This window comes from Drosophila ananassae, chromosome 3R (assembly GCF_017639315.1).
Source record: "Drosophila ananassae strain 14024-0371.13 chromosome 3R, ASM1763931v2, whole genome shotgun sequence".
Taxonomy (NCBI): domain Eukaryota; kingdom Metazoa; phylum Arthropoda; class Insecta; order Diptera; family Drosophilidae; genus Drosophila; species Drosophila ananassae.
Window position 1 is genome coordinate 26767226 of NC_057930.1, and position 17595 is coordinate 26784820.

General features: G+C 51.0%; 3 protein-coding genes across 12 annotated transcripts; 1 reads left to right on the forward strand and 2 right to left on the reverse strand.

Annotated features, from left to right (window-relative positions):
- Nucleotides 1-20: 20 nt before the first annotated feature.
- LOC6497862 (sodium/hydrogen exchanger 8) lies at nucleotides 21-2726 on the reverse strand. Its single transcript, XM_001961552.4, has 5 exons — nucleotides 1845-2726; nucleotides 1385-1788; nucleotides 1261-1325; nucleotides 873-1204; nucleotides 21-816 (listed from the first exon to the last, which is right to left on the reverse strand). The coding sequence occupies exons 1-5, from the start codon at nucleotides 2531-2533 to the stop codon at nucleotides 348-350; spliced, it is 1959 nt and encodes a 652-aa protein (XP_001961588.1). The 5' UTR covers nucleotides 2534-2726; the 3' UTR covers nucleotides 21-347.
- Nucleotides 2727-3739: 1013 nt separating this feature from the next.
- On the forward strand, nucleotides 3740-10415 carry LOC6497680 (S-adenosylmethionine synthase). Of its 7 annotated transcripts, none has more exons than XM_014906299.3 (7): nucleotides 3740-3880; nucleotides 4684-4927; nucleotides 6422-6499; nucleotides 6801-6923; nucleotides 7040-7152; nucleotides 8743-9422; nucleotides 9481-10415. In XM_014906299.3, the coding sequence occupies exons 2-7, from the start codon at nucleotides 4795-4797 to the stop codon at nucleotides 9584-9586; spliced, it is 1233 nt and encodes a 410-aa protein (XP_014761785.1). In that variant the 5' UTR covers nucleotides 3740-3880; nucleotides 4684-4794; the 3' UTR covers nucleotides 9587-10415. The 7 variants fall into 7 exon arrangements, with proteins under 7 accessions (XP_014761785.1, XP_044572500.1, XP_032307692.1 ...); XM_044716565.1 differs by lacking the exons at nucleotides 3740-3880; nucleotides 7040-7152 and adding exons at nucleotides 3939-3997; nucleotides 7952-8064; XM_032451801.2 differs by lacking the exons at nucleotides 3740-3880; nucleotides 9481-10415 and adding exons at nucleotides 4127-4276; nucleotides 7952-8064 and having other exon boundaries at nucleotides 8743-8785.
- A 1412-nt stretch (nucleotides 10416-11827) lies between these two features.
- LOC6497861 (ATP-binding cassette sub-family G member 4) lies at nucleotides 11828-16781 on the reverse strand. Of its 4 annotated transcripts, none has more exons than XM_032451750.2 (9): nucleotides 16644-16781; nucleotides 14404-14677; nucleotides 14076-14199; nucleotides 13925-14012; nucleotides 13761-13862; nucleotides 13552-13697; nucleotides 12811-13493; nucleotides 12502-12758; nucleotides 11828-12441 (listed from the first exon to the last, which is right to left on the reverse strand). In XM_032451750.2, exons 2-9 carry the CDS (start codon nucleotides 14597-14599, stop codon nucleotides 12013-12015), a joined length of 2025 nt encoding a protein of 674 aa, XP_032307641.1. In that variant the 5' UTR covers nucleotides 14600-14677; nucleotides 16644-16781; the 3' UTR covers nucleotides 11828-12012. The 4 variants fall into 4 exon arrangements, with proteins under 4 accessions (XP_032307641.1, XP_001961586.1, XP_044572498.1 ...); XM_001961550.4 differs by lacking the exon at nucleotides 16644-16781 and adding an exon at nucleotides 15249-15488; XM_044716563.1 differs by lacking the exon at nucleotides 16644-16781 and adding an exon at nucleotides 15197-15488.
- Nucleotides 16782-17595: the final 814 nt, after the last annotated feature.

Genomic DNA, 17595 nt, shown 5'->3' on the forward strand with positions numbered 1-17595 from the left:
TGCTGTTTAAACACGTCCTGTTTTCGATATCACATTTAGATATTATATTTTTGGTTCAAAATCTTACAAAATCACAAATACAGCCACGAAAATACTTTTCTACAAAGATGCTAGTTTTTACGCAGGTGTTGTGAGGCAATACTGCTTCAAGCTGGTGATAACCGACTAAAGTACACAAATGAAACTAAGGAACAGGACTATATAACACAAGGATAACAAAAGCAACCGCCACCGGTACATTGAACTAAGCTAAACTTGGGCCGCATACACGACCCGTTCCCTTTGGCCACACACATGTGTCTCGACACAGCCTCGGAGTTCTTCCAGCGCGCAGGTCCGGCTCGGGCCTACGATCGCGTCAGATGGCTCTGACTAGTACTGGCCGCCAGTCCTATCTCCTCGTCGGACTCGTCCGAGTCCATGGGGCTCACGCGGATCGCCTGGTACCACTTGTTCGTCAGGTCCGCCATCTGCGACTTGCACTCGTGCAGCTCCTGGCTGTTGAAGCGGCGCGTGAAGAACGGAATGAAGTACTTGCGGTCCAGGCGGCCGAAGCGGTCGCGGGCCTGCGTGAAAGTCACGTCCTCCTCCTCGGTGAGCTCGGACAGGTGCTCCGAGTCGATAGCCTGTCCCCACTCGCGGGTCTTGGACAGGGAAATCGATTTAGAGCGCTTCCGACTGCCACTGCGGCGAACGCCCTCCTCCGTAGAGCGGGCGAAGCCACGTGTCCGACGCTTCTTCCCGGGCTTGAGGTACTTGAGCAGTGGCATTGTCGAGCCGCCCAGCACCAGCGTGGTGAAAAGCACGATTATCAGTCTGAAAGTTTCAAATCAATGCTAACTGATCTGTGTCGGGGTCAAGTGGTCACTCACGTGGTCGTTATGATAACGTGTCGCTTTTCCTGGCTATCGAGGTTCAAGTGAAGCGAAAGGGCGTAGGAGATGGCGCCACGCAGTCCCGAAAACCACATTATGAACTGCATCTTGTTGTTGATCTTATGCTCGCGGAACTTGTTGACCAGAAAGGCTAGTGGGAAGATGTTGCAGGCCCGCCCGATTAGGCAGAGGACAATGGCCCAGATGACGAAGGACAGCTCCACCTGGTGTTTGAACGAAAATATAGCCAGGCCCAGGTAGGCGAAGACGCAGGTTTCCGCGATGAAAGCCAGAGTACGCATTGTCTGCTGCATGGTGATTTGGGTGACCTGCAGAGGAAGAGCTCAGTGGGACTGGAAACGCAGGCGAACTTCGAAAACCTTACCGTAGACAGGTTGAAGTGAGTGTAGTGGGACATGACAATGCCACAGAACAGAATCGCCATGATGCCTGCAAGAGAGGAGTCATTGAGTAAAGGAGTTATGCAAAGCAAAGAGGTATCTCGTCACCGCTCAAGTGTATCCCCTCGGCCAGGACGTAGGGGGCGTAGGTGAACATCAGCATCATGGCGAACTCCAGCGAGGGGTGCTTCCTCAGGTCGATGTGCTTGAGCAGCAGAGCCGAGATCAGAGCGAAGATGACGCCAATGCCCGCAGATGCAAAGAACATGGCGCAGAAGGTCTTCAGGGCGCCCACCATGGCCTCGCCCGTGCTGGCCTCTGCGTTGGCGTTTGCCGACTGGGTAATAGAGGCTGTCAACACAATCGAGATGGCGTCGTTCAAAATGCTCTCGCCGAAAACCAACATGTTCAGGATAGGGTCCACGTCCAGGGCGTGAAATATGGCGACGGTGGCTACGGGGTCCACGGCGGATATAAGCGAGCCAAAAGCGAAGGACTCGGAGAAGCTGAGCCTGCAAAAGCACCAAAGATTAGCAGTCTTCCGAGCATTAAAGCATAGATAACTCACCGGAAGGCCACCTCCGCCAGACCCAGGAGGTAGATCCCAGCTCCAATGACCAAGGCGGAGATTGTCGTGCCAAATATTGCAAAGACCAGGATGGAGCCGATGTTCTGGAAGAAGTTTCCCTTGTGCAGATTGTAGCCAGACTCAAATATGATGGGCGGCAGCAGGACCAAAAAGAAACCCATGGGCGAGAACACCTCCTCCCGTTTCCAGCTGCCATTCTGGCCGGACATCACGTTCAAGGAGAGCCCGATGAAGGCGCCCAGGAACACCACCACAATGCTCTCCGGCAGGTACTGGAAGCCAGTTTGGAGCATGAGGTGGATCAGGAGGATGCCCAGCATGATCACGCAGATGACGAAGAACAGGGAGAGCGACGAGTTGTGCTCCTGCTCCACGGCGTGCGAGTCGATCAGGGGCGGCTCCGTGGCCACCGAGGAGGCGTTACCCTTCTTGGTGGTGCTGGTTGTTCCATTGCCCGGAGCAAGGGTGGATGTGGTGGATGAGGCATTTCCCGCTGGACTTACAATAGCTGACACGTCAGGGAGTGGATTTTGTGAAATGCTGGTACTTTCCAATAAGGTCGAGTTTTTCGGTGAGATGTCATCTTTTGGGAGGTCCTCCGTCGCCGCGAACACGACGATGCAGGCTAACGCCGCACTCCAGAACAGGCCCAGGCGCCACAGGTTCATGATGATTTTCGTAGCATTTAATAAGTTTTAAAAATTTGTTTTCCTTCAAGTTTATCAGCTGTTTGGGGGAGTCGGCTCTCGTTTATCGTACGGAGTTGCCACCCTATCACGATGTAAATGATGGGTTGGCGCGTGTTTGCCCAAATTCAAACGGAAATTGTGCCTGTAATAGCGTTTAATTGATTCGAAGCGAACTAGCACAAAAACAAGATTATTAATCATCAGTTTCCTAGGCGTCACTTGGCGTTCTGGCAAGTCACGCTTTGCTGGGTCAGAGGCCTTTGTTGATAGCACTCCTCTTGTGCAAAAATTCAGTAACTTTGTTTCCTACCGAGGTGAACAGAGTCGGGTTTTTCCATGAAAGTTAGACTAAGAGTTCATCCTAAGACAGGATTTATTAAAATAGTCGTTTCTTATACACTAGAAGCTTAAAAAATATATAAAACCCCCAGTGAACTCCAAGACCTGTTCAAAACTTTGGCCATTTAAAAAAAAGCATTTAGTTTCAGTATCAACATTCGATATGCTTAAAAAGGAAACATTTCCGGCTTATAATTCCGTTTTAGCTTAGACTCAGAAACTTTCTTAAAAGTCTATCTTAGTTGAGGTATCAGAAAAACACTTCCAATACAACCTTTGTTTTTCGAAACTTACAATAGAGATTTCGAAAAGCGATTTGCATACCGACATAGAACGTACGTACATGAACATCTGTCCACTTTGTTATTGAGACCCACGCGATCCCTTGTAGACCCTGGGGGGTCACATCGTTTGGAAGATAATGGGGCTGGTCTGGAGCTGCGCCGAGCTAGCGAGCTATATTGTTCTCGGTCTCCTCGTTGGACATTAGAAATTTCACCCAAGATGATACGGCCGGAGCTGATTACCGAGCGCCTTGATCTTGGCAGACCTTGTTTGTCTTGGGCATAGATGACGTGGGCATTTTTTCGAGGTAGATTGTCGAGTATGGAAACCCCGAATTCCGCGGGTGTCGGGTGATCTGTCCCAGGCGGTCGATCACTTCCAGCTAGGATTTCAGTAGGAATTAGTCCCAGTCATCGATTTCACGTTGCGCCGAGCTATATATAAATCGGCGGCAGAGAGAGTAATTACAGATCTCGAAAGGTTAGCCGCTATATAGCCTCGAATAGTAGCACATAGTTTTGATTCTGATAAGCTCTGATTTCGCCGACTCATCTTTCCGAGCGCCGTGCTGCCCAGTCGAAATTATATTAATTAGCATTCGCTGAAATCGACAGCAGTCGAAGCCAGCCCGAGCAAGAAGCAGGTTGATTAGTCCTTCCTTTGGAGTCCTTTGGAGTGCCAACGTTCAAATCCCAGAAACCGGTAAGTGGAAAGGACCCAGATCCGCGCAATTTTCCGACCAAAACGGGGTGGCAAGGCTGCCGGGCCAGCTGATTGCCCGAAAAACGTGGAGATGCTGACTAAGTTGACCAAGGAACGGTAGGTTCTGTGGGGAAGAGCGCCCCAGCAATCCCCAAAAATACGACGAAGGGAGTCGCCCCCGACCCCGCTCCCCCGCCAGTGCTAGCCCCGGTGCTCAGGCCGCGGTGCTCTTTGCAACCGGAGCAGCGCGAGGTATAAATGCGGAGAGTCGCGGCAAGTGTGCGCTCTTTTCCTACAAAACCGTCGTCAAGATAGGACGTGTGCTGCTGCTGGTTGCGCTGATTTGGTTGCCGAAGCCGTCGCTGAAACACAACACAACACATCAGTTGAGAATCAGTGTGTATAAATTATCGAACAAATAGCTAATATAATTCCGCGCCAGCCGAACTAGAACTGGCCCTGGCCCCGGCCCCAACTCGTTTCGATTTTCTCCCAGTCGTTCCGACGAAAAGAAACCAAGAACTGCCGCTGGGAACGTGCGTGTCGTGCGTGTATGGTCTGTTCTAGCCCCGTGGTCTAGCCTAGCCCCCCAGCCCCAGCCGCAGAGCACAGCGGATGAAATACGCTCTGTGATTATATAAAAAATATAACCGTACGCTGCGAACATAGTGCGAAAAACCGGAAAACCCCGCAGCAACATCAGCGGCGGACGCGGCACTTGCGAAAATAGTGTGTTTGTGAGAGTTCGGAAAATCAATTTCGTCAAGCTACAAGGCATTCTCTCTTCCTATCTCTCCCCGCAGCTCCACCAACCACTGACCCGACTGGAAGCAAGTGAATTCCGTCTGCCGAAAGCCGAATCCCCTGCAGAAGACTCCAACCAGACACCCCAGAGAAGCATCATCAGCACCAGAATGCCGCAGCAGAAGACAAACGGCCACAGCGGAGCCTCCAACGGCTGCAACGGCAGCAACGGCAACTCCTACGACATGGAGGATGGCCAGACATTCCTCTTCACCTCCGAGTCCGTCGGCGAGGGACATCCAGGTAAGCCTAAGCCGCCCCCTTCAGACCGGGCCGTCAGGTGCAGGCGATTGCATCACAGCGCGATGAGTGTGCAAGCGACAGGGGCTACAGCCGTGTGGCAGACACGGATACGGACGCGGACGCGGACAGTGTACGGCTGCGTCGCCTGTTCCTAACCTAACCAAATTGTTTCTCCAGGGACCGTGGCCCGGCCACAGCTGAGATCTAACAAAATGGCGTCGGAGCAGCGCTTTTGTCAGTTGACGGAGGGAGGGGGCTACTCGTGCTTGTTTACTGAGCTGTCCGCCGAGAGCCAAGGCTGACTTACTAGAAGCTGGTTAGTGGCGGCGGAGTGTTAGAGCCAGCCGGCGGCCTGCGGCCTGAAACTCCTCCGAATAGCCAGGAAAACAGCTGTCAGTGGCCTGTGCGCCAAACCCCCTCCCGCACAGCTCCGGCGACGCAATTTATAGACTGGTTCTTTATCGCTACCTCTCTCACAGACCCGCGGAATTTGCGTCATGCGCACCATGTGCTTCTGCTTCTGCTTCTTTGGAAGAGTGGCCCGGCTCGTATCGCACTCAGACGAACCGCCGCTCTCTTCGTCATGCTGCCTCACTGGTGTCTCACTTCGGAGACGGCGATCAAAACAAGGGCCAAACTAAAACAAACCCACGTTGCTAGCCCGTCTTCCCAGCGATTTTGCCAACCACGTGTTTCGCTCAAGCCGGAGCAGTTTGTATTTTGTTTATATGTATCAGCTTCTGGCTGTGCGCTGCGACTGGCCGTGGCCACGCCAACATATGCGCGACTCCTGATAAGGGCGAGGCGACCTTTTATACTACGCATTGATTACTTTTACCCGTACCGTCCAAGTTTATAGCGCTAATTAGGTTCCAGTCATCCCGCTCCGATAAGGGTCGTGGTTTTCTGGGAGTGGGCACTGTTTCCGGAAGGGCTGGCCCTAATTTCACCTGTCTTGGCATGACGAATGAGTGACGGGCCGACTAATCCCGATCCCGACTCGCTTTCCATAGGCTATGGCTTGCTTTCACAGCCAAATCTGAGACGCACATCGGACACTCGCCCCACAGGCGGCCCCGCATATCTGACGCAATAATCGAGTTCAATAACGCTGTTTCCAATGAAAAACCTGCCAAAAATCTGAGGGCTCCGGTTTCGGGGCAACGCGACTGGTGTCAAGTGTGACGACGCCGACGACGACGACGACGACGATCCCTGCGCAGGCTTCCCGTCTTGTTTGTTCTTTACAGGCTCGTGTTCTGAGTTATAGACACAAAATGGCATTGAATTTCGCTGTCAATCGCAGACTGAAAAGTTAAAATAAACTGCACTGCCCGGCAATTTTCGCCGCCTAGTCGGCGACTGAAGAGACACCGTTGCCGCTGCCCCTGCCGCCGCTGTCGTCAGGGACATAGACTGGGGAGCTAGCACATCTGCGAGCAACTATTTGGCACACCCACTAAGAGCAGTCGCCTCTCTCTCCCTATTTTTCAGACAAAATGTGCGACCAGATCAGCGACGCTATTTTGGATGCCCATCTGAAGCAGGATCCCAACGCCAAGGTGGCATGTGGTGAGTGTCCAGCCGCCGACGCCACCATCCGTCCAGCCAGCGGCACAGGGTAGTGACCCCTGCGGGAGTTCCGAAATGGTTTTTTGATAGTGTGTCCTCGGGCTTGAAGGCGCCGAAAGGGACAGAGCGCGACAGACCATCAGAAAATAAACTTGCCCGTAAAGTAAACACTGGCGTGTGCACCCGCCTGAAGCGATAGTCAGCAAAAATAAACAAAGCCCGGTGGATGGATGGATGGATGGATGGACGGACGGAAGGTTCTGCTTTCCTTGGGCGACTAACCCATATATTTTTTACGCAGAAACCGTGGCGAAGACGGGCATGATTCTGCTCTGCGGCGAGATCACATCCAAAGCCGTGGTCGACTACCAGAAGGTGGTGCGTGAGACGGTCCAGCACATCGGCTACGACGACTCCTCCAAGGGTAAGTGTTTACTAGCCAGGTCATGGCATAGAAGAGATGCTTCCGGGCGGGTTTCAGGACTAGATAGGTCTTCCAAAGCCAATACTTCACTAAACCGTAACACCGTAATTGAAAAGGTTTCGATTGGAAGACCCTTAACCTGCTCGTCGCCATCGAGCAACAGTCCCCCAACATTGCCAGCGGCGTGCACATCAATCGCGAGGAGGAGGACGTCGGCGCTGGTGACCAGGTACTGCAAGATTATCCCTACTCCTAGTCCTAATCCGATGCGGAAGAGTGTGTGTGCGTTCGTTCGTTCGTTCTTCGTTCGTTGCGTTTCATTCTGTTCAGTGTTTCCCCATCAAGCCTGCGACCCTGCGAGCAGGAGACCCTCATCCCCATAACAGATTTGGCCAGATCCACCTAAGAATAAGGATGCTTTCAGTGGTAGAGGAGGAGGGCAAGATCCAACCCATTCTCTGAATCACAAAGTCAATGAATTATTCAAGAACTTCCACGAATCCTCTTCCAAGGATGATCGAATCATGTTTTTTTTATTTTTAACAAAATAAAAGTCATTTAACATTTGAACTTAACTGGCGTGGGGCAAGCCCATTGCCCCTCAGGTGTAACCATCCCACATGGCCCCCAACGGGGCTCTAACCAGGCCACTTTGCATCTTACTAAACCTTTGGTGAAACCTAAACAAACCCCATAAGTCGACCCAATGGCTAACGAACCCAGGAATCCAGCGAATTGCATGCGGCTCTTCCTAACCCAACCGACCCAAGTGCAGCAGATCCATGAGACGAGGCTCCGGCAGAACGGCATCACTATTTATAATCTAGCTAGTAGTGGGTGATCGAATCATATTGTAAAAACATTACTTACAGACATATATTTCCTGTGTGCGTGCACCACCGGCGTGTGCTGTGCTCCTTTCTTTTATCTTTCTCTCTCGTTTCATATGTAACCACCAAAACACGACACACACCAAACCATCTCTCACTTTCCGAACTCGAATACCGAATCAACTCAACCTCGCAAAGGTTTCGATTTCAAAACGTGCAACGTGCTCCTGGCATTGGACCAACAATCGCCCGAAATCGCGGCCGGAGTGCATGTGAACCGCGCCGAGGAAGAGATCGGTGCCGGAGACCAGGTGTGAACTACCACAACTTCTAGAAACAGTGCAGCCCGGCTGGGGGCAGCAGGCCTCTTTCGAGGAGCCCGGATCTCCCGGTCGGTGGCGGGTATCCGTGGTGGCCGGGCTCCTTCGGAGGGGCTTCCCCGCCGGCGCTCGCACCATTTTGTGTTTTATGATTTAACCTTTTCGTAACTAATCGAAGGAGTGTGCCAGAGGACTCCGCTGCATCGCTCTGTTTTAAATTTGTAGTTCTATCTATACTTTGGCATTGTACCACATTAATGTAGTTACGCGGCACACACAGCCCTCAGCTCAGTCCACAGCCCACAGATCACAGACACACTGCCCCTCTGGCCCGACTTTGTCATTCGAAGCTGCGAAGCGGCTAGCCGGCTGATATCTGATTTGGCTTATTTACCCAGTCGGTGCCCCAGTCCTGTGTCAGCAGCATGCTTCAAATGACAAATGCGCAGAACCAGGGCGACTCCCGCGCTAGCGCTCCACACAAACAGAAAACACGCTTAGCTACGTAGCCTCCAGTGCCATCACCCATTCCATGTGCTTGAGTCATCTAACATAAGTGTATTTATTCTGCTAACACCACTGACTAGTTTGGTTTGGTTCGCTTCTGTTTGCTTGGTAACCCGTGATCCCTCCCAGAAACACTGCTAACTAGAGACATCCACTTTGCAGGGCATCATGTTCGGCTATGCCACCGACGAGACCGAGGAGTGCATGCCCCTCACCGTCGTCCTGGCCCACAAACTGAACGAGAAGATCGCCGAGCTGCGCCGCTCCGACGTGTTCTGGTGGGCCCGTCCCGACTCCAAGACACAGGTCACCTGCGAGTACCTATTCAACCAGGGATCGGCGGTGCCCAAGCGCGTCCACACCATTGTGGTGTCCATGCAGCACTCGGAGAAGATTTCCCTGGAGACCCTGCGCTCGGAGGTCATGGAGAAAGTTGTGAAAGTCGTCATTCCCGCCAAATACATTGATGCCAACACCATTGTGCATATCAATCCCTGCGGCCTGTTCGTCATCGGCGGTCCCATGGGCGACGCCGGACTCACCGGCCGCAAGATCATCGTCGACACCTACGGTGGTTGGGGCGCCCACGGCGGCGGCGCCTTCTCCGGCAAGGACTTCACAAAGGTCGACCGATCGGCGGCCTACGCCGCTCGATGGGTGGCCAAGTCCTTGGTCAAGGCCGGTCTCTGCAAGCGCTGCCTCGTCCAGGTCTCGTACGCCATCGGTCTCGCCGAGCCGCTGTCCATCACCGTCTTCGACTACGGCACGTCCCACAAGTCGCAAAAGGAACTGCTGGACATCATTAAGCGCAACTTTGACCTCAGGCCCGGCAAGATTGTCAAGTGAGTTATTAACCTGATTTTTGGATTGGAAATTTCCTGTATTTCTGCATTCTTACAGGGACCTGAACCTGCGCCAGCCCATCTACCAGCGTACCAGCACGTATGGTCATTTCGGACGCACCGGATTCCCGTGGGAGGAGGCCAAGCATTTGGAGATCAACTGACTAGAACAGGACGCGACCCCTCTCCCGCTATCACCATGTGCTAAAAGGTCGAGGCCCTCACCAACGCCATCGTCAACGCCAACGCCAACGGCATCGGCATCGGCTCTGTCATCATCGTCAACACCAGCATCCGCAGATACCGCAACAGCAACGTAATTTTTAGTTTCGTTCTTTTTAAAGTTACCACAAGTCGGCGAAGCTAGCTGCCACTCCGTACTGGGCTTTCGATTCCACCTCCACCCGGTTCCAATCCCAATCCCCGGCGCACTTCGCCGTTTAATTTAAACCCCGCTGCCCGAGGGCAGCCCTAGATGTAGTCTCCATACTACCCGCATATATATACTTAATAGAGAGCTCCGCCACAATTCGACGAGCTTTAGTTATACATTTAAATAGTATAGATCGTCGCTCAGTTCTGTTATCACAAAACTAAACAAAAAACACAAAACTAAACAAGACAAAAGCAAGGAATATGAAATCGAAAACATGTAATTAGCCTTCCCCCAACTTCCCAACTTTCCTTTCACGCATTGTACGCCCTACGCCCCCCTGGAATTGTATAAACTTAGATGTCCTTTGTCTAGAAAGTACGCACCACTTCTCATGTTTTTAAAATTGTAAACATATATTTTTGTATCTTTTACCATTTCTGGTTTGTGTTGTCGATTGTGCGTTGTGTAAGTGTTTAGCCAAAACGTTTTAAAACTCGATTGTATATTACATGCTGTCTTTGTATTTTCTGTAACCAACAATCAACCATTTAAGATAATGTATTTTCCTTTACAAAAATATATTACAAATACAGATAAAAAGTTTGTAATGCATAAAAGACCCAAGTCTATCAGTTGTATGGTTTGTTTCAATAAGTCTATTGGTTCGAAAAATATGTCCAAATAACCGGTCCGTTAGGTATTTTAAGCCCGATTAAATTGTAAACGCGTGTAAGTACGAATGAGGCATATAATTTTACATGACAAAGATCCATGAAATAAATCTAATCAGAAGTTTCAATTAAAAACCAAATATTTTTTCATTTTACCCTTATTAGGGGCGGGGTCTTTAAATAAAAAATTGTCCATCTAACTCCTCTAAAAGTTTACCCGGTTCGATTCAAATTAGCAATAGAAACCCGCCAACACGATAGTTATCGATAGTCGGATTCGTCCACCTGTAGCTCAGACGCCATTTTGGACAAAAGCTAGCAGATTATCTCTTGTGAAAATAGTGATTTTTGCACAGGGCGCGATTAAACCTGTGAAATTTAAATATACTCCGGTATTTGATAAGAATTATTGCTGCTAATTACTTTAATGTGGTAAAGTATGCTCAATAGGAAGAGTAAAGGAAGATCGAGATCATTTTGCTCTTGTGATGGAACCCTCTAGAGCCGCTGAAGCACCTAGAAAATGCGCCGCACATATAACGGTACTTAAGTTTCCTGGAAGTCTCGCTGGAATGCACTGGATGTGTGACGAAATTCAGCATCGAACAAAAATTAAGAGAAAATAAAAATGAGTATAGAAGAAAATAATGATTTTATCTACCGAATACCAAGAAGCGGGTAAGTTTTTTATATTGTTTGTCTTTTAATGTTGCTTTTTAATAACTTTTACACCAAATTACTTCAAAGATACTTGATGTTTATTTTTGAGGAGAGATTATGACATGATGACATGATCGATGGAATTTCTTCGTAAACATAATAATTCACAAATCAAGCATGTGCTGTTTGTATTAAAAACAGTAAGTATACATACATAAGTATAAGAAGTGAAATTTTCCTAAAACATTCCATTCATTTCATTTCGGGAAGTCAACTACCAGAGAAATATACTGCCCAACTACCTGTATCTGGAAAAATCTTCTTGAATTTTGGAAGAAATAGCTTGATTGATAAAATGTTGGACATCCGCCGACAATAAGGAGAATAATATACTATTAAAAAGGAAATTAAAATACCAGAATGTGTCAAAACGGAAAAAGCGAGTAAGTTTGAGCGAAAATCTAAAATATTACACAGTCATTATATTTTTAAATTTTTTGCATAAAAATATGTTATTTTTATTTAAATAGAAGGCTATTGTAAAGACCATTTCATAATTCGTAGAATGTTCCTTTACGCCATTTAAAGTTTTTTTTAAAGAAATTGTAGTCTGCTTTTTGTCTAATCTTCATATTCCATGCAGCACTCCACTAGGCTGCACACGTGTTGATCCCTCAGAATTATTAATCTCGAAATAGTCAGCTTTATGTTTGTATTTGAATACAGTTTATTCGGATCTCTCCGCATATCACTCATTTTCCCTTAAAGACTGTCTTAAAAATACATTTCTGAATCTTAGTCTAGGTCATATGGCTTATTCGCGTCTAACACTAGTTTAAGGAACCATCACCTCGTCCCTGTCCCCGTCCCCGTCCTGGTTTCTCTAGTAATTGTACGACGTAAAGTTAAAGTGTTTCGTGAGCAACTCCAAGGCGTATGCCACGATCGGGTTGGGCGCCGATCTCTTCAGCCTTTGCCGGATCATCAGGTAGGCCGCCACGGTGAAGAGGACGTAGAACCCGAGCAGGCAGCAGAGCGACCAGGCGTAGTGCATCTGCTCGAAGCCCAGGAAGGCGAGCAGCACCTTTGACTTCTTGAAGCTGCAGAAGATCTCCGTGTCCTCGCAGATCGTGTCGCCGCGGCCGTAGTCGTAGAGGGCGGCGACGAGGCCCTCCATGCCGTGGCGCAGGTAGCTCAGGTGCATCAGAAACCGCATCAGCGGCGATATGTAGCTGCCCCGGCCGTATCCGATCCCGTAGATGGACAGCAGGATCAGGGGCACGGCCAGCACGGGGCCCATGAACATGGCGTTCTGGAACGAGAAGGGGTGAGCGACTGATTTAGACCATTTAGAGGAGATCCTGCGTCTTACCACCAGGCTCAGTCTGCTGGAGATGAGCAGCCCGAAGCTGTCGGAGGTCAGGGCCGTGACGAAGGCGATGGAGAAGAGCATGACGAAGCGGAACCACTCCAGCGGCTGGCTGGACATTAAGTACACGATGGATAGGTAGATCACCGCCAGGACGAACATGGAGGGCAGCTTGGAGGAGACCATGGCGGCGTAGTAGGAGCTCAGGCGGTACCACTGGTTGTTGTACTCCCTCTTCAGGAGGTTTATTTCCGAGGGAACTGAAACGGATACAAAAATTAAATGAAATCTCAGGAAGATCGTGTCACGTACAGTATAGGAGCACCGGCATCATGGGCAGGTAGAGGTACGCTATCACGATGGTGAACATGAACCCAAAGTTGAACAGCGCCTTGGAGGCCGAGGTGCCCATCCCAAAGTACAGCGAACCCACGAGCAGGGCCAGCACGATGTTCATGTAGAACTTGAGCTTGATGTAGGACTTGTCCCGCCACATCTGGAGCAGCATCCGGACCAGCAGCAGCTTGTACTGCATCCACCAGCTGCACTTGGCCCGCAGCAGCTTCGGGCTGAGCTCCAGGTCGAACTGCTCCATTTCGTAGAAGGACGAGGCGCCCGAGGTGGTGTCCGTCTTGGTGGGGGTGGCCTTGCCGTCCTCCAGCGGAGGAGTCCATCGCGTAACCTTTCCGTTCAGGACGGCCTTCACCATGGGCTCGTGGTAGGAGTCGCCGTACTCCCGGCAAGCCACCTCGATGATGAAGTCCGCCGGGTTGTAGGTGATGGGGCAGCTGAGGCCCAGGTGCTCCATGTAGGGCACAATGCTGGCCCCGCCGCCCTGGTAGATGCACTCGCCCTCGGCGAGCACGTACACCGTGTCGAGCATCTCGAAGATCTTGGCGGAGGGCGTGTGGATGGAGCAGATCACAGTGCGGCCGCCGGCGGCCAGCGACTTGAGCAGGGCGATGCACTGCGAGCTGGATAAGTCGTCCAGGCCGCTGCATGAGTAGGCACTTAGTACTTGGCACTTGGCTGGCTATTATCCGGATTACTCACGTGGTGGGCTCATCTAGGAAGATAACGGGCGGGTTGTTGACCAGTTCGAGGGCGATGCACAGGCGCTTTCGCTCGCCACCAGACAGCTTGGGGGTCATTGTGTGCTTGGATCCCTTCAGGCGGAGCATTTCCAGGATTTCGTCGATCTTTTTGGAGGGAATTTTCGAGGGAGTTGATATCAATTTTGTCCTGATCCATGTGGCACTTACCACTTCTAGCTTCTGCTTGAGATCCAGCTCGTTCCCAAGCTTGAGATGGGCGGAGAGCAGCATCATTTCGTGCACCGAGAACTGGGGGTCCAGCACATCCGTCTGCTCGGGAAGTGATTCATAATCAAGAAGAAGTAATGAAGAATGTCCAAAAGAAATCATACCTGCATGATGTATCGGGACATTTTGCGGAAGACTCGCATGTCCCGCGGACTGCCATTGACGAGTATCTCCCCGGAATCGCCCACGGCGCTGTATTTTCGAATGTGGACACATTAGTTGTCAGAGATTAGAAGGCTTATCTGTCTATCGTACCCGAATCCGGCCAGCAGGTTCAGCAGCGTGGTTTTCCCAGCTCCCGATGGCCCCATGATGGCGGTGAGCTCGTGGGAGCGGAACTCCCCGTGGACGCCCCGCAGAATCTGTTTAGTCTTGCCAGCTGCCGGTGCAGGTGTTTAGGAAAGAGTCGAAAGGTCAGAAACAATATGCAACAGGCACTTATTGGCTGGAAATTACTGGGATAATTATTGCCCTTTTATTTGCAATTTAGCGCGCAAAACAAGCGATTTGCGGGAATTATGCGGGCAATTATCGGTGCTAATGGGCGGCTGTCGAACACGACAGATTCAGCGCAACTACTCACCGTTTGCCTGATCGGGCACCTCGCAGCCGAGGTCCGAGAACTGCAGGTTGACCGCCGGCCAGGCTGGCAGGTACTTTAGTCCGGTGAGCGACTGGAGGTCCTCCGAGTGCTCCGGCAGCTCGATACTGATGGCGTTGATGTCGCTGCTGTACTGCAGCGAGCTGGTCTGCGAGTTTGTACTGATGGTCGCCTCCATTTCCGATGGACGCTTCTTGTCGTAGGCTTGTCGTGGGATTGGGCTGCTGGGCTGCTTAGACGCTCGAAGTCATTGCTCCTGGAAAGGCATCTGGTTGATAAGCTGTTTAGTAACACACTGGCAGCGAAAGCTGTGTTCGGCAAAGGTTTGGCGCGGCTGATAACCCCCCGATAGCGCACTCCTCTTAAATATTGAAGGCGCAGATTGCACGAAAAATAAACGTTAACCCGTTAAAAGTCAGCAATTTGGGAGAATGATGCGAGTAGTCCACTAAATAGTATGTTATTTTGCCGACTATTGATTTAAATTAGTTGTGTACTAAGGCCTAGCACGCACGCCAGGCCAACGACCACTTGAGCCAGTGGGAGTGGGCTGTATTATCGCGAAACTGGCGTGCCTAATTCCTGAACTAAGCGATTCTCTTCGGGAGGGTAGAGGGTTAACTAATTGTCAGCATCGCAGAAAAAAATTTCAATAATCATCGAGTAGTCGCTTATTAAACCAGTTTGCCGAATTTGTCTGGGGAGCTTAGTCTCAGTCCGATTGCTGGCCACTTGGCCCCGCGGGGCGACATTCTTTTTTAATTACACGCCGTACTGCAGAGGGTATTTGCATTTCTTGAAACGAACTGCGGGCACCGAGCAAGAACCTTTTAAGTGAATCGATCCCTCGACCGCGAGGCAGCGCTGCCTTCAATTGACTGACAGCCTGCTCGACTTGTGTCGGAATGAGTGGCCGGCGATCCCCGACTCCGGCTGTCCGGGCTTCTGGCTCTCCGCCCCGCTGGTGGGGCTGGTGCTGAGCAATCGCCAGTAGGGCCGAGCGATTCTGCAATCATCACGATGCGCCGTCGCAGCTGCACTTTCGAGAACTGATTTTCTTATCAGTGGAATGGGTTCGGAAACCCATGGCGGAAGCTTTAAGCTCTCTGATAGCCGCCGGCCCACAATGCGAATGCGCAATGTACGCTCCCGGCGAGCTCTCGGGAGCTGATTGCGTGCTCTATATAGTGGCCCGATCGCGGGCACACAGATACGTATGTGGGCTTCGCTGTCTGTGTCTTTGTCTTTGTCTGTGGAAAGCATTTATTTTCATCGCCAGTGCTATGAAACGAGTGCGTGACCATTGGCCTCCCTCATGGGCCACTGGATACCCAGCAAAGAAATGTCATGCCGAGTGGGCTGGGCCACTCAGTCAGGGGGCTCCCTCGAGCTGTTCTAGGGTACTTGGCGGGCGAATCACTCAGTCTTTTCAACTTGATTTCATTTTTGGACGTTGCTGCGTGAGTAATGGCGCATGCAAATGCACTGGAGCGGCGAATGTTGAACTTTGCAGTAGCTTTGTGCTGTTCGCGATTAACAATTTCACATTGAGGCGCGGAATACAAATAAATACGCTTCAGTATCTGCCTCATCAGTCCGCTTCGCAAGTAATTACACATTTGCCAGAATTGTCACACATTATCGGGGGAGTACACCGAACAGGGCTCACGGGCATAGCAATTCTCTGGTTTTCCCGGCATTGTTTGACTGCGGAGGAGTACTCTCGGCAGTTGATGTGCTTACCTATCCCCGTTAAGTAGTCTCCCAAACGAAACAATAGCCCTTAAAGAAGGCTAGAGTGGATATATATCTAATGGGAGCTACAGGGGGCTGAGAAGCTAATCACTATTCACGAAAGCAACCACTTTCGTATCATCACCAGTACATGTGCACCGAATTCGAGAACGCAGCACTGATCTGGAACAGTAGTCTTTTGGGTCAGTTGCCCCTTTTTGGAGCCCGCGCTGATAAGGAACTCCCCCTACTGACCTAGCAACCGACTAATAAGCGGCCTCAGTATACAATCCGAGTGTAATTTCTATCGCATTCGAGCCCTGGCAGTCGCGCATTCTTGCAGTTGTTTTCCCGACTTTCAGGTTCAACGAACCCCCTGTTTACTATGCTGTGTAAGTGCGCCACTCACTGCCGCTGGCACGGCCCCAGCCACGGGCAATGGCAGCCCGGAGGGCGGCGGGTGGCTTCCATGCAGCCATTGCACTTACTCCACTTTCTACGCGGCGCTGCTGGCTTTCCACTCTCTTTCTCATGGCGGCGGAGAGGCGGAGCTGCAACCAGACAGCGAGGAGGCGTCCCGACGACTTGTTGCACCGACGACGGCCGAAACCGAACTGAGCGCCCGTTCACCGCAGGAAGAACTGCTGGCAGTGCCCCTTCCAGTGCCAGGTTGCTAGACAAAGAAAGGCGTCGGAACAGTTCTGCCCTTGGGCGGCGGGATCGGATGGAACCAGTTTGGAAACAGGATGCTAGCCGGGCTATTTATAAGGTTGCTCTCCCCTTTGTCCCTCTAGTGGAGTGATGGGCCCAGGCCCAGGCCACAGACCTACCTTAATCCCAATCTGGTTGCGGCTTCTTTTTGCGCAAGAACTAGCAGGGAACCAGCTCGCAGCAGCAGTGTTGGGGTATGAAATTGAAAAATCACCCAGAGGCTTGCAAAACGATTGTGATTACTGGGAGCGATCCGCGCACAGCCATTACAAGCCATTTTTGGCATATCCGAGGCGAAATTGCCGACTCATTGCAACAGCCGGCACCAGAACGCGCGCCACAAGTGGCTGCCTGCCAGAAATGTGGCATAAGCACCGAGCTGGGAGTCTGGCCCGGGCCATGCCGCATAATTTGACGGCCCGATTCGTTTTGTATCCGCTGTTCCCGGGCCGAGCTTTCGCTTAATTGCCACTCTGAGGAGACCGGGTCGCTGGTAACGGTCGTTGATAACGCCACCTCGACGCTCGGTAGGTGGCGCTGCCAAGAGCTTTTTCCAGCCGGAGAGGTCTCTTTGGGAATCTGATCTTAACTTGGCACCAGAGATCTATATAGCCATTGAAGCTTTGCTTTCAATGATTGCTCTTAATTGGCTCTCCGTTTTCTGCAGATATTGAAGTTAATCGTATGATTCTCACTGCTTGCAGTCTTGAAGCTTTTAGGCCTTCGACT